This window comes from Thamnophis sirtalis, unplaced genomic scaffold (assembly GCF_051295495.1).
Source record: "Thamnophis sirtalis isolate CommonGarterSnake01/CBP01778 unplaced genomic scaffold, rThaSir2_p1.2 scaffold_4, whole genome shotgun sequence".
NCBI classification, from domain to species: domain Eukaryota; kingdom Metazoa; phylum Chordata; class Lepidosauria; order Squamata; family Natricidae; genus Thamnophis; species Thamnophis sirtalis.
In genome coordinates, this window is record NW_028261384.1 from 5,009,581 (window position 1) to 5,036,639 (window position 27,059).

At 48.0% G+C, this 27,059-nt stretch overlaps 1 protein-coding gene and 1 long non-coding RNA gene across 2 annotated transcripts; one reads left to right on the forward strand and one right to left on the reverse strand.

The window, feature by feature from the left end:
- The first annotated feature begins 871 nt into the window (after nucleotides 1-871).
- Nucleotides 872-26,698, forward strand: CUNH1orf35 (chromosome unknown C1orf35 homolog). The gene is made up of 9 exons (XM_087712401.1): nucleotides 872-947; nucleotides 2,225-2,338; nucleotides 3,566-3,716; nucleotides 5,829-5,874; nucleotides 12,046-12,128; nucleotides 20,889-20,961; nucleotides 21,088-21,164; nucleotides 23,694-23,852; nucleotides 25,972-26,698. The coding sequence occupies exons 2-9, from the start codon at nucleotides 2,245-2,247 to the stop codon at nucleotides 26,120-26,122; spliced, it is 834 nt and encodes a 277-aa protein (XP_087568527.1). The 5' UTR covers nucleotides 872-947; nucleotides 2,225-2,244; the 3' UTR covers nucleotides 26,123-26,698.
- On the reverse strand, nucleotides 13,540-18,329 carry LOC148045754 (uncharacterized). The gene is made up of 3 exons (XR_015696225.1): nucleotides 18,263-18,329; nucleotides 17,878-18,003; nucleotides 13,540-13,620 (listed from the first exon to the last, which is right to left on the reverse strand). It is a non-coding gene; the product is annotated as an uncharacterized LOC148045754 (long non-coding RNA).
- Nucleotides 26,699-27,059: the final 361 nt, after the last annotated feature.

Below are 27,059 nucleotides of genomic sequence, written 5' to 3' on the forward strand. Positions count from 1 at the left end.
GAGAATTTGGGGGATTGAAGTCCACGTCTCTTAAAAGGGGCCACGCTTGCAAAACCCTGATATCGCTGAACCTGTAGTCACTCGCTACCTAAATCTAGGATATTTTCAAACATTTTTTAGAGAGAGAAGCAAGTTCTCACTGTTCTAAAATATTTGGGAGACTTAATAAAATGTTGGTGGCCTACCTCGCAGGACTGTATTCAGGTGAGATGAACCAGTAAACTCCATATCTGCTGTAGTTTTTTTTACAAGCCATGCATAAATTAGGCTTTATCATGGTTTGGGATTAACATCTTTGCTGGCTAAGGAGGATGGACATTGTAGTCATACCCAGAATCCTGGGGGGGGGGGGGGGAGTGAAGTGGCCTCCATCCCAATGCATCCAGAAACACAATTTTCTTCTTCCTGGGACAAAGCAGGAAATTGGATGTCTGCAACCCTAATCCAGTGCACTCTTACTGGCTGGGGATCATGGAAGTTGGAATTACTAGCCCCACAAGCACCAATTGGGCACCTCAAATGCCTATCTGGCTGGGCACATTCTGCAACAACTGTTCCCAACTAATCCTACGGCGCCACACACACCCCGGGACTACATTGCCCAGCATCCCCAGCCACTACAAATCTCTCCCCCCAAAGTGGCTAGAAAAATTACTCCGGAATTGAGGGCAAAAAAAAAAAATCATTAGTTTAGTTTATTTCTCCCTGCAAGCCCGCTTTTTTTCCTTTTTTTTTTTTTTCCTTTTTAAAAACTAATTGAAAACTTCTGCCAGCTTTCAACGCTGAGTGGAGGCGTTTCAGTTAGAAAATCCCCCCCCACCGCCCGCGCTCCTTGATCCGATTGGTCCAGCCCGCTTCGTCGTTTCCCCCCCTCCTACAAGAACGGATGGTTCCGCCCAAGCTTGCGGAAGCGACTTCTGGATTTTGCACGTGAAGCTGCAGTTAAGGTTGCTGGACTGGGTTGAACTGGCTGGCGGGATTTGCGGGGTGGTGGTGGGTTTCCCATCCTTTCCTGGGACGGGGCTCCCCTTAAAACAGCGCGCTCCTTGCAATGCACCCCTTTTCTCCTTTGCAATGCGCTGGGGAGCCCGTGAACCAGCCCCTGAGGTCTGCAAACCGGGAAATACGAAAACCCATCTTCCCCAGCCCGGTGGGCTGCGTCCCCAGCTAGAGTGGGGTTGGGAAGGGTGGTGGTGGTCGCATCCACGGAAGCTTCAAGGGGTTCCTGAGCTTTTGAGTGGTCGCTGCTGTCTGGTATAGGAGGACATATATCTGGTTGGGGGGTGGGGAGATCCAGCTGGTAGAATTGAAGCTCTTTCCGCATTTGGGGTGAGGATGAGGAAGATGAGGGGGACGCAGGATCATGTTGGGGGTAGGGGTTGACATTATTCTGGCGTCTCCACTTCTCTTTAAGAATTTTTTAAATCTCTGCTACTTTAAGATGTGTGGACTTCAACTCCCAGAATTCTCTGCTACTTTAAATCTCTGCTGCGTTAAGATGTGTGGACTTCAACTCCCAGAATTCTCTGCTACTTTAAATCTCTGCTACTTTAAGATGTGTGGACTTCAACTCCCAGAATTCCCCAGCCAGCAAAGCTGGCTGGGGAATTCTGGAAATTGAAGTCCACTCTCTTAAACTAGTCAACTTTGATCTCTATGACATCATCTTTTGACTTTCTCTCTCTAAAATGTGGACTAACGCCACATTTGAACGGCAAATGCTTCAAACCATGTTGGAACCCACAGCCCTTTACTTACAACCATTTGTTTAGTGACCAAAGTCACAACAGCACTGAAAAAAAGTGATTTTCACACTTAACAACCGTTGTAGCGCACCTGTGGGTCACCTGACCCAAATCCGTTTGCTTGACAACTGGCTCCTATTTATGACGGTCACAGTGTTCCTTGGTTTATGCAATCCCCTTTTCTGACGAACGAAGTCAGTGGCTGAAGCCAAATTCCCTTAACAACCACGTGACTAACTTGGCACCGACTCGTTTAACAACTATGGCAAGAAAGGTGGCAAAATGGGACAAAACTCTGTTAATTGCTTACCCGTAAAAAGTTTGGGCTATATTGTGGTCGTAAGTTGAGGACTACATGCACAACACTGGTCTTCCTCGGGCAAATCATGAATGCAATAAGCCAATTTACGCTAGCTTCACAGAACTCCCGTCTCGTGACTAGACTGGAGTTTAACCTACTTTAAACTCTTCTTTTGTAGATCCGGGTTAAGCCTCCACCATGTTTGGCTCTTCCCGAGGTGGCGTGAGAGGAGGGCAGGACCAGTTCAAATGGGAAGATGTGAAGACAGACAAACAACGTGAAAACTATCTTGGTTAGCCTTTCTGATTCATGGTTTGTTTAATCAGCTCCTGTGAACTGACTTTTACATCTATTTAAAGAGGAGAATTCCTGGGGCTCAAATATATCCAGGGGTAAATTGGCAGCTTGCTAAATTAGATAGAAACAATGGAGCCATTCTTGATGTATTATGTTACTGTTTTTCAATTTTGGAAACTTTAAAAGGGGGTGGACTCCAACTCCCAGAATTCCCTAGTTTGCATGCTTTAAGAGGGGTGGACTTCCACTCCCAGAATCCCCCATCCAGCTATGCTTAAAGAGGGGAGGACTTCCACTCCCAGAATCCCCCATCCAGCGTGCTTTAAGAGGGGAGGACTTCCACTCCCAGAATCCCCCAGCCAGCATGCTTTAAAAGGGGAGGACTCCAACTCCCAGAATCCCCTAGCTTGCATGCTTTAAGAGGGGATGAGGGGAGGACTTCCACTCCCAGAATCCCCCAGCCATCATGCTTTAAGAGGGGTGGACTCCAATTCCCAGAATTCCCGAGCTGGCATGCTTAAGCAGTGTAGCCTACAGTTACTAAAACTGTCCATCTAGCACCATGATAGCAAATCTATAGCATGTGTGCTAGAAATGGCACGCAAAGCCATCTCTCCGGCCACGTGAGCCATTGCCCATTGCTCTTCCAGATCCCGGAGTACCAGCCAACTGGTTCTTATGTGTGTGGCAGCGCCGGGAACCGAAAGAGCAGCCACCTGGTCCGCATGCGCACCACGAAGATGATCTTCCAGTTTCCGGTTCGCACATGCGCTCCCGCCAGCTGGTTTTTGCATGCGCATCCATGCCAGAGAGTGGAAAACCAGGTGGCAGAAACTGGAAGATCATCTTCCTGGTATGGGTGCTCCTATTTTGGCACTCGGTGCTGGAAAGGTTCACCAACACTGATCTAGCATATGCTTTAAGATGGCATCTCCCAGAATTGCCCAGTCTAGCAGTATTTTTCAATGTTGGCCACTTCAACCCCTTTCCCCATCCTTCTCCCAAGCCCCACTTCCTACTGGCACAGATAATGTTCCCTAGTTGGGTCGTGGGATGTCTACGAGAAGGGTAACCCAGCTCAGAGAGCATTGAGGACTCCCTTAGGTATCTCCCAGCTCTGCCACCCGATGGGAAATCCTTCAGAAGGACTAAGAGCTCCACCACCAGATCCTTCCGTGATTCTGCTCCGACATTGTGAGTCCTCCTTTTCCTTGCCTTTCAGGGAACTCCCTGATGGCCCCCGTAGGCCGCTGGCAGAAGGGCAAGGACCTCACCTGGTATGCCAAGGAGAAGAAAGGCGCTGCGTCTCTGTCCCGCCAAGAGGAGCTCAGCGCCATCCGGCAGGCAGAAGAAGAAGCTATGATGGCGGCTCTGTAAGTTTCAGGCCCAACGGCGGCCCTTGGTTTTGAAGTTTTATTTTATTTATATGCCGCCCTATTCCCTAAAGCAGTGGTTTCCAAACTTGGCAACTTTAAGACTTGTGGACTTCAACTCCCAGAATTCTCCAGCCAGCAGAGCTGGCTGGAGAATTCTGGGAATTGAAGTCCACAAGTCTTAAAGTTGCCAAGTTTGGGAACCACTGCCCTAAAGGGACTCAGGGTGGCGAACAGCTCAAACGGGAAGGGGAAACATACAAATACAAGACAGGCATTTAAAATGGCCAGCAACCACACCTGTCGAGAGGGGAAGGGAGTTCATCAACCCCAGGCCTGCCGACACAGCCAGGTTTTAACAGCTTTTCGGAAAGCCAGGTGAGGGTCCGAATCTCCGTGGGGTCTTCGCGTAACCCTTGGAAGAAGGGCTGGGCTCTTCTGGAGGGGTGAGAAATTGCAAGGAGGGGGGGTATGGATGAAGTAGCAGCAAGCCTTCAGATGGGTTTCTTTTCTGGAGGGAAGAAAGGGTACTGATAAAGGAGAATATTTGTGTTTCAGGGTTGAAGTGAGGGGTGCTCTTGAGCTTGGTGGTTTTCATGCAGATGTTTCATGACCCAAGTAGGGAACATCCTCAAGAGATGAAGGAAGGAAGGAAGGAAGGAAGGAAGGAAGGAAGGAAGGAAGGAAGGAAGGAAGGAAGGAAGGAAGGAAGGAAGGGGACAGGAGGAGAAGGAAGGACTAGTGCTCTCTGAGCTTGGAGGTTTTCTTGCAGATGTTTCATGATCCAACTAGGGAACATCCTGAAGGAAGGAAGGAAGGAAGGAAGGAAGGAAGGAAGGAAGGAAGGAAGGAAGGGGAGAGGAGGAGAAGGAAGGACTAGTGCTCTCTGAGCTTGGAGGTTTTCTTGCAGATGTTTCATGATCCAACTAGGGAACATCCTCAAGGAAGGAAGGAAGGAAGGAAGAAGGGGAGAGGAGGAACGATTGGGGGATCCTTGGTGCTCTCTGAGCTGGATGGTTTTCTTGCAGATGTTTCATGATCCAACTAGGGAACATCCTCAAGAAATGAAGGAAGGAAGGAAGGAAGGAAGGAAGGAAGGAAGGAAAGAAGGAAAGAAGGAAAGAAGGAAAGAAGGAAAGAAGGAAAGAAGGGGAGAGGAGGACTGGTGCTCTCTGAGCTTGGTGGTTTTCATGCAGATGTTTCATGACCCAAGTAGGGAACATCATCAGTGCTAGGAGGGGTGGTAGGTTGTGTAGAGGAAGAGAAGGAAAAGGATGAGGATTGGGGGGGTTCCTTGGTGCTCTCTGAGCTTGGCGGTTTTCTTGCAGACATTTCATGACCTGAGTAAATAACATTATCAGGGCTAGAAGGGAGAAAGGATTACAGAGAGGAGATGGATGGGAGGGAGGGAGGAGGAGGAGAACTGGGGAGTCCTTGATGTACTCTGAGCTTGGTAGTTTTCATGCAGATGTTTCGTGACCCCGCTAAGTAACATCATCAATGCTAGAAGAAGGGAGGGATTCTAGCTCCTTAGTGAAACATCAATATTCTGATGATATTACCTAGTTTGGTCATTAAAGGTCTTGCTAGGAAACCACCAAGCTCAGAGGGCATCAAGAACCTCACAGTCCCTTTCCTCCTCCTCCTCCTCCTCCTCCTCCTCCTCCTCCTCCTCCTCCTCCTCCTCCTCCTCCTCCTCCTCCTCCTCCTCCTCCTCCTCCTCCTCCTCCTAGCACTGATGTGGTTTCCTAGTTGGGTTATGAAACGTCTCCCACACCCTCCTCTTCCTCCTCCTCTTTGCAAACCCCCCTCCCTTCTAGCACTCATGACTTTTATCTATTTGGATAAGGAAATGCCTGCCAGAAAACCACTCAGCTTAGGGAGAAATGATACCCACGAATAAAAACCCTAGATGAGCTGTTAGGAAAAATCAAGGACTCTTCCTTTATTTCAGCTCCTCCTATAACCACCTGGGTTCTGGAATTTGGAGAATTGGGCCAGTAGGGAAGCGGGAGGGGGCTGTCAGGAAATTTCTCCTTAAGTCCAAGTCGCGTGGCGCGTTGATGATATTTCAGCCATGACACTGTTGTCCTTCGTTTTGTTATTTTGCAGAGGTTACAAGAACGTGAAAAAGCAGCCGACGGGACTGAGTAAAGAGGTATTTTATCGATTTTTAATCAGGCGCGGTGGCTTAAGACGCTGAGCTTGGCGATCAGCAGTTTGGCGGTTCGAACCCCTAGCGCTGCGTAACGGAGTGAGCTCCCATTACTTGTCCCAGCTTCTGCCAACGTAGCAGTTCGAAAGCGTGTAAAAAATGCAAGTAGAAAAATAGGAACCACCTTTGGTGGGAAGGGAACAGCGTTCCGTGCGCCTTCGGTGTTGAGTCATGCCGGCCACATGACCACGGAGACGTCTTCGGACAGCGCTGGCTCTTCGGCTTTGAAACGGAGATGAGCACCGCCCCCTGGAGTCAGGAACGACTAGCACATACGTGCGAGGGCAACTTTACCTTTAGAGTTGGAAGGGACCCTGGAGATCTTCTAGTCCAACCCCCTGCTCGAGTAGGAAAGCCTGTACAATTTCAGACAAATGGCTGTCCAATTGCTTCTTTTATTATTATTCAATTGTATCACAGCGGCCAGTTGTTTCACCGGATTTGGCATTGGTTACTAGTCGGGCCCCACCCAGGGGCCTAGGACGTCGTAACGTATTTTCGTAATATGCGTGCAGATCCAAGCAGTGCGGCTTTTTGCATTTGACTGATGGTGATTTTGTCAATTTTTAACTGTTTTAAATGTAATTCCAGTGCTTTTGGAATAGCACCCAGTGTGCCAATTACCACTGGAATTACCACTGCTGGTTTGTGCCATAGTCGTTGAATTTCAATTTTTAAGTCCTGGTATCTTGCGATTTTTTCATGTTCCTTCTCGGCGACCCTGCTATCACCTGGTATTGCGATGTCTATGATTGTGACCTTGTTTTTCTCAACCAGTGTGATGTCTGGTGTATTATGCGCCAGTATTTTGTCAGTTTGTATACGGAAATCCCACAAGATCTTGACCATCTGATTTTCTGTGACTTTTTCATGCTGATGTTCCCACCAGTTTGTTGCTGTTTTAATATTATAATTTTTGCACAAATTCCAATGGATCATTTGTGCTACTGAATTGTGCCGCAATTTATAATCAGTCTGCGCGATTTTTTTACAGCAGCTGAGTATGTGATCAACAGTTTCATCAACTTCTTTGCAAAGTCTGCATTTGGCATCATCAGAGGATTTTTCGATTTTGGCCTTAATGGCATTTGTGCGGATAGCTTGTTCTTGCGCAGCCAGGATTAGTGACTCTGCTTCTTTCTTTAATGTACCTGTTTTTAACCATAACCAAGTTTGTTCACTGTCCACTTTATCTTTTATTTTTTCCAGAAATTGACCATGCAGTGCTTTGTTCTGCCAACTCTCCATTCTTGATTTTATCACATCTTTTCTGTATTCTTGTTTTGTCTGTTGGGCCTTCAGTAGATTTTTGTTCTTTACTTCGATTAATAGATGTTCTTGAGTGTCTTTTAAATAATCAGCCAGTGCATGTTTTTCTTCTTCAACTGTTTGCTTCACTTGCAATAATCCTCTGCCACCTGATTTTCGGGGCAGATACAGTCTATCAGTATCACCACGTGGATGTAAACTGTAGTGCATTGTCATTAGTTTCCTGGTTTTTCGGTCCAAAAGGTCCAAATCAGCTTGTGTCCAGTTAACTATGCCAGCTGTGTATCTTATAACTGGTATTGCCCAGGTATTTATGGCCTTGATTGTATTTCCACCATTCAATTTAGATTTCAGAATTTTCCTAACTCTGTTGGTGTACTCTCGCCTGACAATAGTTTTTACTTCTCCATGCTTGATGTTATCCAACTGCAGAATGCCTAAGTATTTGTAGGCTTCATTTTCTTTGCATTTAATTAGTTGGCCATTGGGCATTTCAATTCCCTCAGATGCAGTGATTTTGCCCCTTTTTATGGATACAGTGGCGCATTTTTCCATGCCAAACTGCATTGAAATATCGGTGCTGAATACTCGGACTGTATTTGTCAATGATTGGATTTCTATTTCTGACTTTCCATAGAGTTTCAAATCATCCATATATAGTAAATGCGAAATTTTTTCAGCTTTTTTGGCTGTTTGGTAGCCTAATTTCATTTTTTTTAAGATTACTGATAGTGGGATCATTGCGATGATGAAGAGAAGAGGTGAAAGTGAATCACCCTGGAAAATTCCTCGCTTGATATTAACCATTCCGTAGATCTCATTCCCTACTGCCAACTCAGTTCTCCATTGTTTCATCGCCTTTTCAGTAAAGGATGTAATATTTTTGCTAATGCCAGTTGTTTCTAAGCATTTTATGATCCAACTATGTGGCAGTGAGTCAAATGCCTTTTTGTAATCAATCCAGACCATATTCAAGTTCGTTTTTCTGTTCTTACAATTTTCTAATATCATTTTATCAATTAGAAGCTGATCTTTTGTGCCCCTGCTCCTTCTTTTGTTGCCTTTTTGCTCTACTGGCAAGATGTTGTTTGTTTCCAAATAATCCATCATGTTATCTGCAATAATGCCTGTGAGTAATTTGAAGGTTGTTGGCAAGCATGTTATTGGTCTATAGTTTTCAGGTGTTGTTCCTTTAGTTGGATCTTTCTGAATCAAGTATGTTTTTCCAGTTGTCAACCATTCATCAATTTGGCCCTTTTGTAAAATTTCATTCAGTTGCCTGGCCAATATTGCATGTAAACTGGTCAGATATTTGAGCCAGAAACCATGTAATTGGTCCTTTCCAGGTGATGTCCAATTCTTTACCTTTTTAACTCGATTTTTGATCATCTCAGTTGTTATTTCTAATACTTGCATTTGTTTGTTGCCAATGCTTTTCTCAAAGTCATGTATCCACTTTGCTTCCTTGTTGTAGTCCTTTGCATTTTCCCACAATTCTTTCCAGAATTCAACTGTGGCCTGCTTTTCTGGTTTTTCACTTTTGGTGTCACCATTCACATTAAGACTTTGATAAAAACGCCGTTGGTCTGATCGAAATTGCTGATTTTGTTTATATTGGATGATTCGTGCCTCATATCTTTCAATTTTTCTAGCTGTTGCTGTTATCTGCTGTTTTACAATCTCTACAGCTTCATTGATGTTTCTTGTATCCAATCTATATCTTCTGATTAGCCGATCTATGATTTTGTTGTTTTTAAGTCGTTGCTCATGCATGTTCTTTAAGTTACTAGCATCTGCCCTTAATTTTTTGATTTTTTGTTCTAAACGGATTTTCCACTTTGGCTTTGGTGCTTTTTCTGTTGTGTGACTAGGTACTTTAATTTTAATGCCTAGTTCATTAGTGACTATTACAGCTGCGCTGTACATTAACTGGTTTGTTTCCAAGATGGATCCCGGTTCAATTGTTGAAAACACTGCATTAACCATTTTCATGATAGGGGCCAAAATTTTCTTAGGCACAGTTTTTAGTGATGGTAAACGTTGCCTTTCCTCATTAAGCAGAAAATGTTCCATGATCTTATCCTTCAATTCTTTTTGTTTTTGAGTTAGTTCATCAGTTGGTTCAATGATAACTGGTTCTAGTGGTGGTGATGTTATTTCCTCCCCGAGAGCTTCTTCTGGGAGTTCTACTATAGTGTCTTTAGTTGTGTCTTGGATATCAGTTATTTCCGCTTGTGATATTGTTTTTTGGGTTTTGCAATTTGCCTGAATTTCCTCATGTTCAACTTCACTAAACACTTTATTCCGTATAATAAATCGCCTTTGATCTGCTAGTCGTTGTTCACTAACATTTGAATCTGGATATTGTTGTTTCCATAATTCATACATTCGCTTTAAATATCCTCTTTTTTCTGGCTCTGAGTTGTAGTAACAGGCCATTATGGCACGGTTTTCATCTGCACTATATTTTTGTCGTTTTGTTGGCTGGTCCACTTGTAGCCCACTTGTCGACGGATGTCCAGGGACCCCAACATCCGCCGCGGCCCTTGTTAACCCGCGCGACGACCGATGCGGTATGGAATTCTTATTCGTTTTTTTCACCATATTGTATGGGTTGGCGGGGGTTTTTTTTACGGGACCAGATGCCAACCTGATCCCAACCTTCCTCCTTTCTCATCCGGGCTTGGGACCGGCAACGGCGGAGTTATTATTATTATACAATTGTATCACAGCGGCCAGTTGTTTCACCGGATTTGGCATTGGTTACTAGTCGGGCCCCACCCAGGGGCCTAGGACGTCGTAACGTATTTTCTTAATATGCGTGCAGATCCCAGCAGTGCAGCTTTTTGCATTTGACTGATGGTGATTTTGTCAATTTTTAACTGTTTTAAATGTAATTCCAGTGCTTTTGGAATAGCACCCAGTGTGCCAATTACCACTGGAATTACCACTGCTGGTTTGTGCCATAGTCGTTGAATTTCGATTTTTAAGTCCTGGTATCTTGTGATTTTTTCATGTTCCTTCTCGGCGACCCTGCTATCACCTGGTATTGCGATGTCTATGATTGTGACCTTATTTTTCTCAACCAGTGTGATGTCTGGTGTATTATGCGCCAGTATTTTGTCGGTTTGTATACGGAAATCCCACAAGATCTTGACCATCTGATTTTCTGTGACTCTTTCAGGCTGATGTTCCCACCAGTTTGTTGCTGTTTTAATATTATAATTTTTGCACAAATTCCAATGGATCATTTGTGCTACTGAATTGTGTCGCAATTTATAATCAGTCTGTGCGATTTTTTTACAGCAGCTGAGTATGTGATCAACAGTTTCGTCAGCTTCTTTGCAAAGTCTGCATTTGGCATCATCAGAGGATTTTTCGATTTTGGCCTTAATGGCATTTGTGCGGATAGCTTGTTCTTGCGCAGCCAGGATTAGTGACTCTGTTTCTTTCTTTAATGTACCTGTTTTTAACCATAACCAAGTTTGTTCACTGTCCACTTTATCTTTTATTTTTTCCAGAAATTGACCATGCAGTGCTTTGTTCTGCCAACTCTCCATTCTTGATTTTATCACATCTTTTCTGTATTCTTGTTTCGTCTGTTGGGCCTTCAGTAGATTTTTGCACCTGATTTTCGGGGCAGATATAGTCTATCAGTATCACCACGTGGATGTAAACTGTGATACTTTATTATTATTATTATTATTATTATTATTATTATTATTATTATTAAAGAGTTTTAATAGATTTTACAAATGTTTTCCCTTCTCCCTATCCCCCCTCCAATCCTCTCTCCCCCCAACCTCCCAGAGCAAAATACAGGGTATAAACATTTAACAATCATACACTAAGATAAGCTAACTAACTATAGCATCCTACCTCCCCTTGTACTTTAACTCCCCTTTTATTAAGCTAACTTTAGATAAATTATAACATTTCTTGTTCATTCATAAGCTAATTGAAATTTCTTAGTCGGATATTTATTTTGAATGTAATCAATCCATCTTCTCCATTCCAACTTATATTTTTCATCTGAATGGTCCTTCAAATATGCTGAGATTTTGGCCATCTCTGCTAAGTTTACTACTTTTAACATCCATTCTTGAATAGTAGGCAATTCTTCCTTCTTCCAGTACTGCGCCACCAACAATCTTGCTGCCGTTGTTAAGTTCAGAATCAAATTAGTCTCTATAACTGTACAGTCGCTTCTTAAATGTTATTTTAGTGCACCGCACCCCGGGTTTCATAGTAAACAGCAACAGAATAAAATAAGGTCGTGAATTACTTCACTTGGCAGTTTCCTCAGAAATCAGTTATTAATTTCAAAATATTTCAGTTTTAATAAGAGGCTCACAATTGGATCTGCTTGGATTTCTTCTTTGTATGTTTTAATATTTTTTTTGACATGGATAGAAAGCATGCCGTCACTTTGGCCCAAGGGAAAAAAAATTGCAAATGCTGCTTTTAAGGTGGTACAGATCAGCCCTCCACTTACGACCCACAGTTGCTGAGACTTTAAGCGAATTTTGCCCCATTTTGCGATCTCCTTGCCACCATTGTTAAGTGAGTCACACGGTTGTTAAGCGAATCTGACTTCCCCGTCGATTTTGCTCGTCAGGAGGTCGCTAAAAGGGTATCGCGTAACCCAGCAATGGTCATAAATATGAGTCAGTTGCCAATTTTGACCATGGGGATGCCGCAATGGTCGTAAGCGTGAGAAACAGTCGCAAGTAGCTTTTTTCAGTTCTGTCGCTAAATGAAGCGGAGGACTACCTGCCATCGCCCAAAGGGCTCATATGGCGGCTTAGTGGCCTCATGCCTATCTGTGATTGTTCCCCCCCCCAGGAGCTGGCCGAAGTCTGCAAACGCAATGAAGGAGATGCTGATGAGAAGAATGTGGACCGCCTGATGGGGCTGGGCAGCTCACGGTAAGCGGTTCGAGACAGCGTGGGCCAACGGTTGCTAGCCGCTGGGCCAGGAACCTGGTTCTACTCAGAGATCGTATGAGATCGTCTGTCATAGTCTTTTCACATTTCAATCCATTTTGCCACCTTTAGACGCCGCTTGCCCCACAGGGTTCATCCTTGTGGGTAGCCATCTTGAATGGCAGTTGGAACTAAACCGCATCCAGCTCCTCTGTGTATTCTCCTTCTAGAGATGTTGAAGGAGGATGTTGTGGCCAGCTTTTCCGAAGGCTAAATAGTGGTTTGCCACCTATAGATGCCCCTTGCCCCGCAGGGTTCAATCAAGGAAAAAAAAAACAAAATCCAATCCATACTAGACACTGGGAAAAAAAGGCGTGCCCAGCCGCGGCAGCCATCTTGCCTCCAAATCACAGTTTTGGAGAAGTCTGCATGTTTTTGAGCATGCAGCATCTCTTTTGAGCCAGGGGTTGGACTGGACTCGGACAGGGGTGTCAAACTCAATTTCATTGAGGCTGCAGTAGGTGGGGGTTTACCTCGGGTGGGGTGGGGGGTGGCAGAGTGGGCGTGGCCAGCTTGACATCACTCATGTTGGGAACACCTGTGGTTGCCCGGGCACTCTGCCAACGAAAACACTCCCGAGCTCCGTTTTCAGCTGCGACGGCCTCCTGCAGCCCTCTGCCAACGAAAACACTCCCGAGCTCCGTTTTCAGCTGCGACGGCCTCCTTCAGCCCTCTGCCAGTGAAAACACTCCCGAGCTCCGTTTTCAGCTGCGACGGCCTCCTGCAGCCCTCTGCCAGTGAAAACAGAGCTTGGGGGGAGCTCCTCCTTTTTTGCTGGCAGAGACACCACAGGCCGGTCCTTGGCTGTTTCCAGGGTGGCCCCACGGGCCACATATAAGCACCCCGCAGGACAGATCCAGCCGGTGGGCCTTGAGTTTTACACTCCTGGTTTAGAAGCTCTCCGAGATCCTTACCGACTCTCTTATTGTGAGATATTCTGAGATAGTTGATGTACCAAAATAAGAAGAAGGCTTGTGCAAGCAATTCAAACACCTCCTTAACTCACATACATATGAGTGGAAGGTGGGGGGGTGTAGAGCGTAATCAGTTCTTCCAAGACACTCTTTATTTGATTACGGGCCATCAAATTGGTGTCAACTCATTCCCGACAAGACCGAGTGTTAAATATTGTTGAATTGTTCTGACTGTCAGTAACATCCTCTGAGCTCTCTGATTGGCTGAGAGCTCCAGAGGGTGTTGCCGACACACTGTTATTGTTGATTGGCCGAGGGACTGACGTCAGCAGTTGCTGTCGCGTCCCCGGCCTGTGATTGGTTAAACTAGAATATAAATACCTTGGCGGGAGTTTCCCGTCCCTTGAATCGCCTTCAACCGAATAAAGAGTTCTTCTTGTTTGAAACCCTGGCTGTGCGTTGTCCCTCCGTCAATACTTAAAACTGGCGACGAGGATGGGATTCGGCGATTCCACGCAAGCCTAGGTTTAAAGACAGAGAGTTTATTCCAGCTAGCTGCTGTAAGTCGCTGTCCGCGCCAGCACCGAACGCTGAGGAAAATTTTTCCTGTCACGACTTCAGTCCATCCGCTCCTCACAGTCAGTTGAGCCAGTATGAATTCATTGCCGCCTTTCGCTCCGCCGGCGAATCCTGGGAAGGATTCATGGAGCGCTTTGAAACATATCTAATCGCAACTAAAAATCAGGCTCAAACGGATGAGGAGAAGTGCAGCTTTTTCTTATCATGCTGCGAACCCTCAATGTTTGCCTCAGCCAGAGCCATGGCTGCTCCCAGACCCGCATACAAATTGGGCTGGGACAACTTGATGGCCAAGTTAAAGGGGCACTATGCCCCAACGCCATCCAAGATTGCCCGCAGTTTCGCATTCAGAAGGCGGGTACAGAAGCCGGGGGAGACGATCAGTCAATTTTTGGAAGCCCTGCGCACTGTGGCGGCCCAGTGCGATTTTTCGAACTTAGAAGAAAACCTAGTCGAGCAGTTTGTGTGTGGTGTGCGGGATGTACACTTAAGAAGCCGCATGTTCCGCCACCATGACATTACGCTGCTCCAAGCAGTCGAGATCGCAAGAGCAGCTGAGCTCTCGGAGCAATCGACCGCCGATCTGGAGCGGCTACAGCTGTCAACTAACCCGGCACCGGCCTCACAAGTGCATGACATTGACTATGATGATATAATCCCTTGTGAGGACCGGGAGCCAGACAACATCGATCAAGTCCGCGCACAACCACGGCGGAAGCCACCTGCTCAATCCACAGCCGCACCGCAAAACGCCAGGGTGCCTTGCCTTAGCTGCGGAGGCCGCCACGACCGCCAAACGTGCCAATTCAAGAATGCGATCTGCCGCCGCTGTCAGAGGCAGGGGCACCTCGCCCAAGTGTGCCGAGCCTCCTTGCCGGCCCCTGCCTTCTTCCAAACTTCTGAGAGGACCAAGCAGCAACAGCGCCGCCAGCAGAGACCAGCTCGCAGAGGAGATGACTGCCACACTGTTTCCGAGCCGCAGGAAGTGGAAACCTCCATCAACCAGGCCTCCTCAGGCAACCGCAAAATCACGGCCAATGTCCACCTGGCAGGTCAGCCTTGCCAGATGGAGGTGGACTCGGGTTCCTCCCGATCGTTATTATCTTGGGACATGTTCTCAACCCTCTGCCCTACAGTTCCCCAAAATAAGTTAGCCCCATCCCGGGTACTCTTAAGGGACTACCAAGGGAAGTTGATCCCTGTTCTGGGATCCTTTCCTATCCCTGTTAGATATGGCAATTTCAAGGGAGAGCTGCCAATCATAATTGTAAAACACAATTTACCGGCTCTTCTTGGCCTTGACTGGTTTAAGACACTGGGACTGTCCATCGGGGGGGTCCACCAAGTTAAAACTGCGACAATAGAGGACGTCCTGCAGGAGTTCTCTGATGTGTTTGATGGACAGCTAGGGTGTTATAAGGGAACCCCCATCTCCCTTAGCTTAGATCCTCAGATTGCTCCTATTAGGCTGAAAGCCCGCAGGGTGCCTTTTGCCTTAAGGGCCAAAGTTGACGCCGAACTGGACAAATTATTGGCGCAGGGTGTCATCGAGCCAGTCGATCATGCTCCATGGGAGACTCCCATAGTTCTTCCGGTCAAGCCGGATGGCTCGGTGAGAATCTGCGCCGACTACAAGTCGACGATCAACTTGGCCCTTCAGGCAAACCCCTATCCAGTCCCTGTTGTGCAACACCTGCTCCATTCCCTGGGGCAGGGTTGCATATTTGCCAAACTGGATATGGCGCAAGCCTATCAACAGCTCCCGGTGGATGACGATGCGGCGGCTGCCCAGACCATCGTCACTCATCGTGGGGCTTTTCGTTGTCGCCGCCTGCAATTCGGCGTATCCGTGGCCCCGGGGATCTTCCAAAGTCTCATGGAGCGCCTGCTCCATGGACTTCCGGGGGTAGTGCCATATTTCGATGACGTTCTGATCGCTGCTACAAGCCGCTCAGAACTCATCGAAGTATTAAGGAAGGTCCTCTGTCGTTTCAGGGGCGCGGGATTAAAATTAAAGAGCAGCAAATGCTCATTTGCTGTCCCTAGGGTAGAATTCTTGGGCTTCTTAATAGATGCCCAAGGCATTCACCCTACACCTTCTAAGATTGCCGCCATTAGGAACGCCCCTGCTCCCACCTCCAGGGCGGAGCTACAGGCGTTCCTAGGGCTGCTCAATTTTTACGCCCCCTTTATTCCTCACAAGGCGTCACTAGCCGAGCCGCTGCATCGGTTGCTCGACCGATCCGCGGCCTGGCGCTGGGGAAGCCGCGAAGCGCATGCGTTCGCGGCTGTCAAAGAGACGCTGACGTCATCGGCAGTCCTCATTCAATATCATGATGGGTTGCCTCTGACGTTGGCGTGTGACGCCTCCCCATTTGGAGTAGGGGCTGTCCTGAGCCATATCCTCCCTAATGGCTCAGAAGCCCCTGTGGCCTTTTATTCTCGGACACTCTCCTCGGCGGAGCGCAATTACAGCCAGATCGACAAGGAGGCTCTGGCTGCAGTGTCCGGGATTAAGAGGTTCCACGATTACCTCTACGGTCGGCACTTTACCCTTGTCACCGACCATAAGCCACTCCTTGGGCTTTTGGCGGGGGACAAGCCGACCCCCTCCATTTTATCCCCCCGCATGACTCGCTGGACGGAGTTCCTCGCAGCGTATTCGTATACGTTGCTGTACCGTCCAGGCAAACAGCTAGGGCATGCAGATGCCCTCAGCCGTTGCCCACTCCCGGAGACGGACACCGCCCCAGTGCCCTCTCTCTCAGTCCTTTCCATTGCCGCCTCCGGGTTCCCACTCTCTGCCGCGGACGTGGCAGCCCACACGAAGGCCGATCCGATCTTGTCCCAGGTCTCTTCCTGGGTTCTAAGGGGATGGCCAGCAGACAAAGTGGCAGAGGGCTTCCAGCCCTTTAAAAATCGCCAGGCTGAGATCTCCCTCCACGGGGGTTGTCTCATCTGGGGGGATCGGGTGCTGATCCCCACCGCACTCCGGCCACTGGTTTTGGATCTGCTCCACAAGGACCACCCGGGCATAGCACGAATGAAGGCATTGGCCCGTAGCTATGTCTGGTGGCCCTTGCTGGACACAGAAATAGCGGCCCATGTGGGCCGCTGCACGACCTGTCAATTATCCAGGCCCAACCCCCCAGCCGGGCCTGCTCGTGAGTGGGAGGCTCCGAGAGGCCCATGGTCTCGCCTCCACATCGATTTCGCCGGTCCCTTCCACGGCCAAAACTTCCTGGTAGTGGTGGACGCCTACTCTCGATGGGTGGAGCTAGTCCTCATGGGCTCCACCACAGCCGAGAGTACGGTCAGGGCCCTGCGAAGGATGTTCGCAACCCACGGGTTGCCGGACGTGGTGGTCTCGGACAATGGGCCACAGTTCACGTCCACCACCTTCCAGGAGTTCTTGGCCGAGCAAGGGATCCGGCATGCGCCCATAGCCCCGTACCACCCGGCCAGCAATGGCCGGGCGGAACGGGCGGTCCGCTCAGCTAAGGAGGCACTGAGCCGCATGGACCGGGGCGACTGGCAGGCGAGGGTGGCGGCTTACCTGCTAAGCCAACATTCCACCCCCTGCCCAACTACCAACAAAAGCCCCGCGGAGCTCTTGATGGGCAGGCGCCTGCGGACTCCCCTGGATAGGCTTCACCCGCTCTATTCAGGGGATCAGCCGAGCAATCTGGGGGTCCTCCCTCCCCGGTCCTTTAAGCTAGGGGATCCAGTGTGGGCTCGGTCGTTTACGGGGGAACCAAAATGGGTGCCGGGTGCTATCGTTGCCCTGACTGGCCCATGTTCTTTCAGGGTCCAGTTGGCAGATGGAACCCAATGGAGACGCCACCTGGATCAATTGAGGAGGCGTCTCCCGTCGCAGGCTGGTGGCCGCGAACCCCTGAGGGACAACACCGCAGCCCCGGGGTTGCAATGTGAAGCCTTCGCCACTCCAGGCCTCAACCTGCACCAAGCACAAAACCCTCAATCCGAGAAACCACATCCAAGGGCCTTTGCCACACCAGGCCCCCTCCTGTTTCAACAACAGCGTCCTCAATCCGGCAGTCCGCAACCGGGGGCCTTCGCCACACCAGGCCCTGTTTACCCAAGCGCCGCCCAAAGGGACGCCAATCCAACAACTCAAGCCGAGGACGCACAGAGAATTCCCCCCACGACAAGTGACGCGCCCCCACGGCTACACTTACCGTTGCAGTTGAGCCCGCCTTCTGGGCCTTCCCGAAAGGGCGTGCCTCGGAGCTACACTCCCTTCGGGGAGGAGCTACCACGAGGAGGTCCTCCTCCGCCGACGACTTCTCCTGCAATGAGAAGATCTGGGCGGGTCCGGCGCCGCCCAGCATATCTTAAGGACTACGCATGCTCTGTTTCGGGCATGCGCAGAACTGGGGGAAAGGGGTGTTAAATATTGTTGAATTGTTCTGACTGTCAGTAACATCCTCTGAGCTCTCTGATTGGCTGAGAGCTCCAGAGGGTGTTGCCGACACACTGTTATTGTTGATTGGCCGAGGGACTGACGTCAGCAGTTGCTGTCGCGTCCCCGGCCTGTGATTGGTTAAACTAGAATATAAATACCTTGGCGGGAGTTTCCCGTCCCTTGAATCGCCTTCAACCGAATAAAGAGTTCTTCTTGTTTGAAACCCTGGCTGTGCGTTGTCCCTCCGTCAATACTTAAAACCGAGTGGCTTGTGTTTTTCCCTCCCAAAGATTGGCCTTGTATTCCATCTCTCAGGCTGGGGGGGTGAAATTATACGCCCCTCAGACAGGGTTCACAATTTGGGAGTCCTCCTGGACCCACAGCTGACTTTAGAACATCATTTGTCGGCTATGACCAGGGGGGCATTTGCCCAGGTCCACCTGGTGCACCAATTGCGTCCCTACCTGAACCGGGAGGCTCTTGCAACAGTCACTCACGCCCTTGTGACCTCAAGACTGGACTACTGCAATGTGCTCTACATGGGGCAGCCCTTAAAGAGCATTTGGAGACTTCAGCTTGTCCAGAATGCAGCCGCGCGAGCGATTGTGGGTGCACCTCGGTACACCCACATTACACCTATTCTCTGCGAGCTGCACTGGTTACCAATTGGTCTCCAGATACGCTTCAAGGTGCTAGTTGTCACTTATAAAGCCCTACATGGTATTGGACCTGGGTACTTGAGAGACCGCCTGCTGCCAATTACCTCCCTACGACCAATTAGATCCCACAGATTAGGCCTCCTCTGAATCCCATCTGCCGGCCAGTGTCGACTGTCGATCCCTCGGGGGAGGGCCTTCTCTGTGGCTGCTCCGGCCCTCTGGAACGATCTCCCCGTGGAGATTCGGACCCTCACCACCCTTCAGGCTTTCCGCAAAGCTATTAAGACCTGGCTGTTCCGGCAGGCCTGGGGCTGATGAGTTCCCAGCCCCACTCGAATCGTTGCGACTGTTGCGTTGTTTTTAATCTGTTTTTTGTATTTGTATTTGTCTTTGTTTGTTGTTGTATCCCCCCCCCCTCCCCAACCTTGTTTGTTAGCCGCCCTGAGTCCCTCGGGAATAGGGCGGCATACAAGTGTAATAAACATTGAACATTGAACTCTTGATGACCACCTAGATCAATGAAAGTGAACCTTTTTCACCTCAGGTGCCCTAAGCAGGTGCATGCATGTGCACATGCCCACCCCCATAATTTAATGCCCCCCCCTGCGCCGTGCCCCTGCGCATGTGCTCGTGACACACACACACCCTTGCACCGCGCATGCACTTTTTTGGAGCCTGGAGAGGGCAGAAACGGCCTCCCCCAACTCCCTGGAGGGGAGGCCAGAAACGGCCCGTTTTCTGACTTCCGGTGGGCCCCGTAGGCCCGTTGTTTTGCCTTCCCCAGGCCCCAGAGGCTTCCTGGAGCGTGAAAAATGGCCCAACACGCAAACCGGAAGCTTGGGAACAGACTTCCTGGTTGCCCCTTGGGCTGTTTTTCTCCCTCCGGAAGGGGAAAAACAGCCAAAAATCAAGCCGAAAACCAGCTGATCAGCGTGCGCATGCACACCGGAGTTGACCGGGCCCTCAGAAATGGCTCCACATGCCATAGATTCGCCATCACGGACCTAGATCTATCTATCTCCTGGGAGGAGCCACCAGAGTGAGGAATTCTGGGAGTTGGAGTCCATATGTCTTTAACGTTGCTGAAATTGAGAAATGGTGGTGTAGGATGACCTTCAGAGAAATAGGCCAGATTCCCATTACGACGGTCGTGACAGATCTGCATCAGGCGGATCGCAAAGGGGGAAACCACGTGACTTGGGGACACTACAACCGTTGTGAATCAGTTGCCAAATGTCAAAAATTTGGATTACTTGACTGGGGTGTGTGTGTGTGTGCTATGACGGTCATAAGTGCGAGGACTGGTCCTAAATGGAAGTTTTTAAAGAAGATGTTGGACAGCCATTTGTCTGTAGTGCCGTAGGGTTTCCTGCCTCAGCCAGGGGGGTTGGACTAGAAGACCTCCAGGGTCCCTTCCGACACTGCCATTCTATTCTATTCTAAATCAGTTTTTTTCAGAGCCGTCGTAACTTTGAACAGTCACTAATTATAGGCCGAGGAATATACCTGTGTGTTGTTGGCAAGGATGAATTCTGCGTAGATTGATTTGATTTGATTTGATTGTATTTCTATGCCGCCCTATTCCCAGAGGGACTCAGGGCGGCTCACAAACCAAGTAAGGGGGGGGGGGGATACAAACGGACAAACAACACCACAATTTAAAAACAATCAACAGCCACACAATTCGAGCGGGGACAGGAACTCGTCAGCCCCAGGCCTGTCAGAACAGCCAGGTTTTAAGGGCTTTGCGGAAGGCCTGGAGGGTGGTGAGGGTTCGAATCTCCATGGGGAGCTCGTTCCAGAGGGCCGGAGCAGCCACAGAGAAGGCTCTCCTCCGGGTGGTCGCCAGTCGGCATTGGCCGGCGGATGGAATTCGGAGGAGGCCTAATCTGTGGGATCTAATCGGTCTGTTGGAGGTAAGTAGCTCTTGATAACGGCTCTTTCTTTCTAAAGACATGTCCCGTTTTGGCACCCTCTGAGCAAGGCCGAGGGGGTTTTATTTCTGGAAAACAAAAAAATTCCCTTCAGGATGACGAACCCGCAAAAGGAAAATAGAAAGAAAGAAAAAGCAAAAATTAAGCCCTCCTTGCTATTTAATTCCTTTTTTTTCCTTTTTTTTTATTAGGAATGCTGGTGGAAGAATGGTGTTTTCCAAGGAAGATAAAGAAGCTGCCAAGCTGGGCCTCTCCGTGTTTACGGTAAGTTGTGTGGCCACACAGTTTTTGTGGCAGAATCCAGCGTTGTTGTCTCGCTGCTTTCCTAAATTCTGGGTTGTTTTTGTTTTGTTTTTTTAATCCGTTTCTCTTTTGCCTCGGGAATTTCAGCATCAACCAGTGGCCAAGACTGCCAAGCCCTCAACTCCTCCGAGGAAGCTGGATGAGGAAGGCAAGGAGGCGCCGGAGTAAGTCGCCCTCTTGACTTTTATTATTTTCTTTTCTTTTTATTTTATTTTATTGAACCACGCACGGAATCCTTCCGTTTACAACAGCGTGCTCAAGGGACCCTTCAAAGTTGCAACGCTAATATGACGACCGTTTTTCAAAACTTGTAACCACACTGCAGCCCCCCACGTGATAACAAAAATTCATATTTCTAATCGCGTGAGAGGATGCAGATGACATTTACTTAAGACGGTTGCTGTGTCCCGGGGGGGGGGTGTTTCACGTGATTGAAGAGCCGAGGTGGCGCAGTGGTTAGAGTACTGCAGGCTGACTTATCTGAAGTTCTGCTGTTCAAATCTCACCGGCTCAGGGTTGACTCAGCCTTCCATCCTTCCGAGGTGAGTAAAATGAGGACCCGGATTCTTTTTTTTTTTTTTTTTTTTTGTCAAAGATTCTTTTATTACATTTTCATTTTCCTTTATACAATCACTTAAATACTGTGCAGTTAAAAAAAAACAACAATAAACAACTCATAACACTTCTATCCTACATACACCCTTCCTTCTACCCCTCCAACTTTCATTTCCCCCTTCCAACAATCCCCTCTTCTACTTCCCTTCCCCCTCAGCCATTCCTTTCTCCCCTTCCCACCATCTCACCCTCCTTACATTCCCTTCTCACTCCCTCTTAATTCCCCCCTCTTCTTTCCCTCTACACCTCGCTTCGGTGTATTTCTAGTATTCATTGGTCTATTTGTTTTATACTAACCCGGATTCTTGTTGGGGGCAATATGCTGACTCTGTAAACTGCTTAGAGAGGGCTGAAAGCCCTATGAAGCGGTATATAAGTCTAACTGCTATTGCTATTGCTATCATCTTTGTCCACCCTCTGAACCAGCAGAAGGTGGCAAAGGGAGGGGGGGTCAGTGGGGAAGCCAGATTCACTCAGCAGCCATGTTACTAACGTAAAGAACAGAACAGAATTCAATTCTTTATTGGCCAAGTGTGATTGGACACACAAGGGATTTGTCTTTGGTGCAGATCAGGGGTGGGTTCCTGCCGGTTCTAACCGGTTTGCTAGAAGCAGTTCCGCAAATCTAGCGCACCATTTAGAACCGGTTCGCCCCCCCCTCACTCACTCACCCCCCCGGGCCCCCGCCCATCCGAACACCGCTCATCCGCTCGCTCTCCCCACCCATCCGCCCCACGCCTCTAAGAGCCCTATAGAGAGCCCTTGGCTCTCTGTTGCTACCTGCCGAGGGGGTAAGTGAGCTCCTTGCTGGCGCAGCGGCTTTTGGGGCTAATGGGGCTTCGGTTTCCAGCCCGACAGCCCCCGCCGCTTCTGGATGTCTGTTGCGGTCACGAGGAGCCGAGAAGAGCGCGAAGGTTCTCGGCGCTTAGGGAAGCCGCGAAAGCGGCTGGGAGAGGCGCGCGGCTTGGTTTAGCCTCCCTGGACGTCACAGCAGCAGCCCCAAGCGCGCTGATCTATAGCCTCGTTTTGAGGGCAGGAGTTGAAACAATTTATGTCCAGGATGTTAGGGTTCTTTAGATATTTTCACAGCCCTCTTTTTGACTCGTGTAGTGTACAGGTCCTTGATGGAAGGCATGTTGGTAGCCATTGCTTTTTTCTGCAGTTCTAATTATCCGTTTAGTTTTAGTTTAGTTTTGGTTTATTTGTATGCCGCCCTTCTCCAGGAGGGACTCAGGGCGGCGAACAACTCAAAGGGGGAAAAAGGGGACATAAACACAATACACGTAATTAAAATACACCAAAATCACACAGCCATACCAGTCGAGAGGGGAGGGGAACTCATCAACCCCAGGCCTGCCGGCACAGCCAGGTTTTGACGGCTTTCCGGAAGGCCTGGAGAGAAGTGAGGGTCCGGATCTCCGCGGGGAGTTCGTTCCAAAGGACCGGAGCTGCCACAGAGAAGGCCCTCCCCCCGGGTAGTAGCCAGATGGCATTGGCTGGTAGACAGAACCCGGAGGAGGCCGACCCTGTGTGATCTAATGGGTCTTTGGGAGGTAATTGGCAGCAGGCGGTCTCTCCGTTGAAGTCCGTGTCTGTCTTGTTGGGTTGCAGAGCCAAACCAGACAGTGATGGAGGTGCAGATGACAAGTCTCAATCATTCCTCTGCAGAACAGAATCAGCAGCTTCTTGGGCACTTTTGAGCTTCCTGAGTTGGCCCAGAAAGAACATCCTTTGTGGTGCTTTTTTTGATGATGTATCCGTTTTAGGTCTTGAGATACGATAGAACCTAGAAATCTGAAGATCTCTAGCAATGATTCACTGATCCATTGTGGCAAGAAAAATTGCAAAATGGGGCAAAACACACTTAAGAATCTCTTGCTTGGTCACATACATTTGGGACTCCGTTGTGGTCATAAGTCGAGGACTATCTGCAGCATATCATTTTTTATTTATTTATTTATTTATTTTGTGGTACCTACATGAGCCAAGTCCCCTTTGGCGTTAAGTGAGGATATTTGGTGTGGAACACAAAACAGTGGGGGGGGGGAAGTCAATCCTTTCCTTGATTTATCTGGCAGGAGCAAGGCCGCCAAGAAGTCGAAGAAAGAGAAGGTCAAGAAGAAGAAGAAGGAGAAAAAGAAACAGAAGAAAGAAAAGAAAGAGAAAGAAAAAGAGAAAGACCAGAAGAAGAGAAAGTCTTCGTCATCAAATAACCCTAATCCGGATAACGAGAAAAGGTATCATTTGAGGCTGTGGGCTGGGGAATTCTGGGAGTTGAAGCCCACTCATCTTAAAGCATGCTGGCTGGGGAATTCAGATTTGCAAGGTCCTGTAACTATAACTGTTCTAATAGCTGTAGGTCTAGAGGGTGTATTTAGTCGTGGCACGACAAAACCGCACTCGACTAAAGCACGCCCGATTAAACCGCGTCGCTGACATCATCAGCAGGGCGACAACAGCCAGCGCGGAGAAAGAAGGGCGCTTTAAATAGCGCTTTGAAAGCAAGCCGATTCAAGTTAAGGTAAGGGTTAGCTTTAGGGTTAGCTTTAGGGTTAGGTTAAGGGTTAGGGTTAGGTTAAGGGTTAGAGTTAGCTTTAGGGTTAGGTTAAGGGTTAGGATTAGGTTTAGCGTTAGGTTAAGGGTTAGGTTTAGGGTTATGTTTAGGATGGGGTTAGGTTTAGGGGTTAATTTTAGGTTTAGCGTTTACAGCGTGCTTTTTTCTCCACGCTGTTGTCGCGCTGTGATGACGTCAGCTACGCGGTTTCGTCGAGCGCCCTTTAGTCGAACACGGTATTGTGGTGGAACCATATTTAGTTTAGTTTAGTTTAGTTTATTAGTTTTGTATGCTGCCCACTCCTGAACAACTCCAGGCAGCTTACAATAAAAAGGGAAGGGGGATAAATAAGACAATACAACAATTTAAATACAACAACATTCATAATTAAAGTGGGGCTGGAATACTTCAACAGCCCCAGGCCTGCCGGAACAGCCAGGACTTAGTAGCTTTACGGAAGGCCGGGAGGGTAGTAAGGGTCCGGATCTCAACGGGGGGTCGCCAGCCAGCATTGGCTGGCAGATGGAATCCGGAGGAGGCCTAGTCTGTGCGATCTAATAGGTCTCTGGGAGGTAATTGGCAGGAGGCGGTCTCTCAGGTACCCAGGTCCGATGCCATGCAGGGCTTTAAAAGTAACGACTAGCACCTTGAAGCGTGTCCAGAGACCAATGGGCAGCCAGTGCAGATCACAGAGGATAGGTGTGACGTGGGTGTACCTGGGTGCACCCACAATCGCTCGCGCGGCTGCGTTCTGGACTAACTGAACACTCTTCGAACACTCTTCAAGGGCCGCCCCATGTAGAGCGTGTTTCAGTAGTCCAGCCTTGAGGTGACGAGGGCGTGAGTGACTATCCGAAGGGCCTCCCGGTCCAAAAGCACAACACCAGATGACGACGTTTCTAATAGATGTTCACGTACAGACAGGACAGGTTATAGCAGATTCAACAGGGATGCAAATCCTTCTGGAAACCTTGTATCGACGAATTCTTTGGAAAAGAAGATTGATGATCTTGAAAAGGATCTAGCAAAGGAGCGACAAGAAAGCCGGAGGCTTGTGAGGATAGCCCAAGACAAAGAAGAGTTGATTGGGAACTTAAAGGAGGAAATTGATTTATTAAATAGGGATCTAGTCCAGTGTTTTTCAACCACTGTGCCGCGGCACACTAGTGTGCCGTGACATAGTGTAAGGTGTGCCGTGGGAAAAACACCTGCCTATAGTCAATATAGGCACAGAGTTAAATTTTTTAAACATTTTCTAATGGTGGTGTGCCTCGTGATTTTTTTTCATGAAAAAAGTGTGCCTTTGCACAAAAAAGGTTGAAAAACACTGATCTAGATGATATAGAAGATGAAAATGAGCAATTAAGGCAGGAAAATAAGACACTGCTAAAAGTTTTTCCTAAGTCTGGTCTATCTTATAGGGCTGACAGATGTAACTAATGTTTTGCTTTTAACTTAGCAAACTTTACAGTGTCCTTATGCACCAAAGACAAATCCCTTGTGTGTCCAATCACACTTGGCCAATAAAAGAATTCTATTCTATTCTATTCTGATAAAGATCAGTAATTGTATACTTGAAAGACTGTGGGAGAGAAAAAACTTTGCTGGAGAGGAATTCCCTGTAAATTAAATAAAAGTGATTTATCGGGATGAGGACTTGGCTTCATGCTGCTGGGGAAACCTAGATCAGAAAACACTGAGATTGGGCTCAGTTATGGTCATAAGTTGAGGACCCCCTGAGTAGCTTTTATAATAAAAGCCTCCATGATATTGATATTCTAGCTTGATCTACCTCCTTCCAGGTCAAAAAGGGATGACTACCGACACCGAAGTCATAGAAAGTGCCCGGCTTCCGGAAAAGACAGAACTTCAGACTCCCGGAAAAGGACACGGGATGAGTCCACACATTACTTCCCAGCCAAGAAGAGGCATGACACGGATTCAGACAATTGACCCATCCTTGTAAAACAAACCCAGATTTACCCATCATGTCGATGCTTCGACCGTCAAGCGGAAACGAATTCTGGTTTGGTTCAAAATTCCGCATCCTTTTTCTTGACGGGACATTGTTCTCCCCCCACATCCATTGGCACCGCTGCTCAAAAATTATTATTATTATTTTTCTCAAAAGAATCCTGTTCTTTAACGGACATAAAAAAATAGCCATCCTAACCTGGTCAGAGGAAGGCGATAAAACTATTGTCAAATGCCAGGTGCAAAATAAGGAATGATGAGAAGTTTTTGTTTTTCCTCCCAACGTTGGTTAAAAAAAAACTCTTGATGGCTTGCGTATACATTTTTTTTTTTAAAAGCAATAGAATTTGGGGGATCCCAGGTAACGGGAGTTATTTCCAAGTTGCGAAAAATCCGATTCTGAATTTCATCAGGCCAAACCAAGGAATGGAAACAGTTTATGGGATTTGTTGGGGTTTGTGTGTGTGTGTGTGTGTGTGTGTGTGGTTGCGACTGTCAGCCGATTTCAGAAGCAGCCTCAGATCTTGTAATTAAAGAACAGATTGATTACAGGTATTGTCTTTAAATTGAATCATTGGGATCCGATCAGCACCTTTCTTCTCTCTTGACAAAACCGTCAAGGTTATCGGCTGCTGATGTGTCTTCCAAGCTAAAATTATATTCCGCATTTTTTCTCTTAGGTCCAGGAATTTTGGGGCATTATGCCAACTCCAGAAGAAGAAAACGTATGGCAAAGGGATGAATGTATTTAATCTTCAAGGTGTTAATGAACTTGGCTTATTTTTTTCCCCAGCAGGCTGCCTCACTGCCGATTTTAAAACTTCTTCTTTTTGCAATTTAAAAATTACGAATCCCTTTGCAATTTACAAATCCTGCACCCTTTTGCAGCTTACAAATTCTAAGCCCCTTTGAAGTT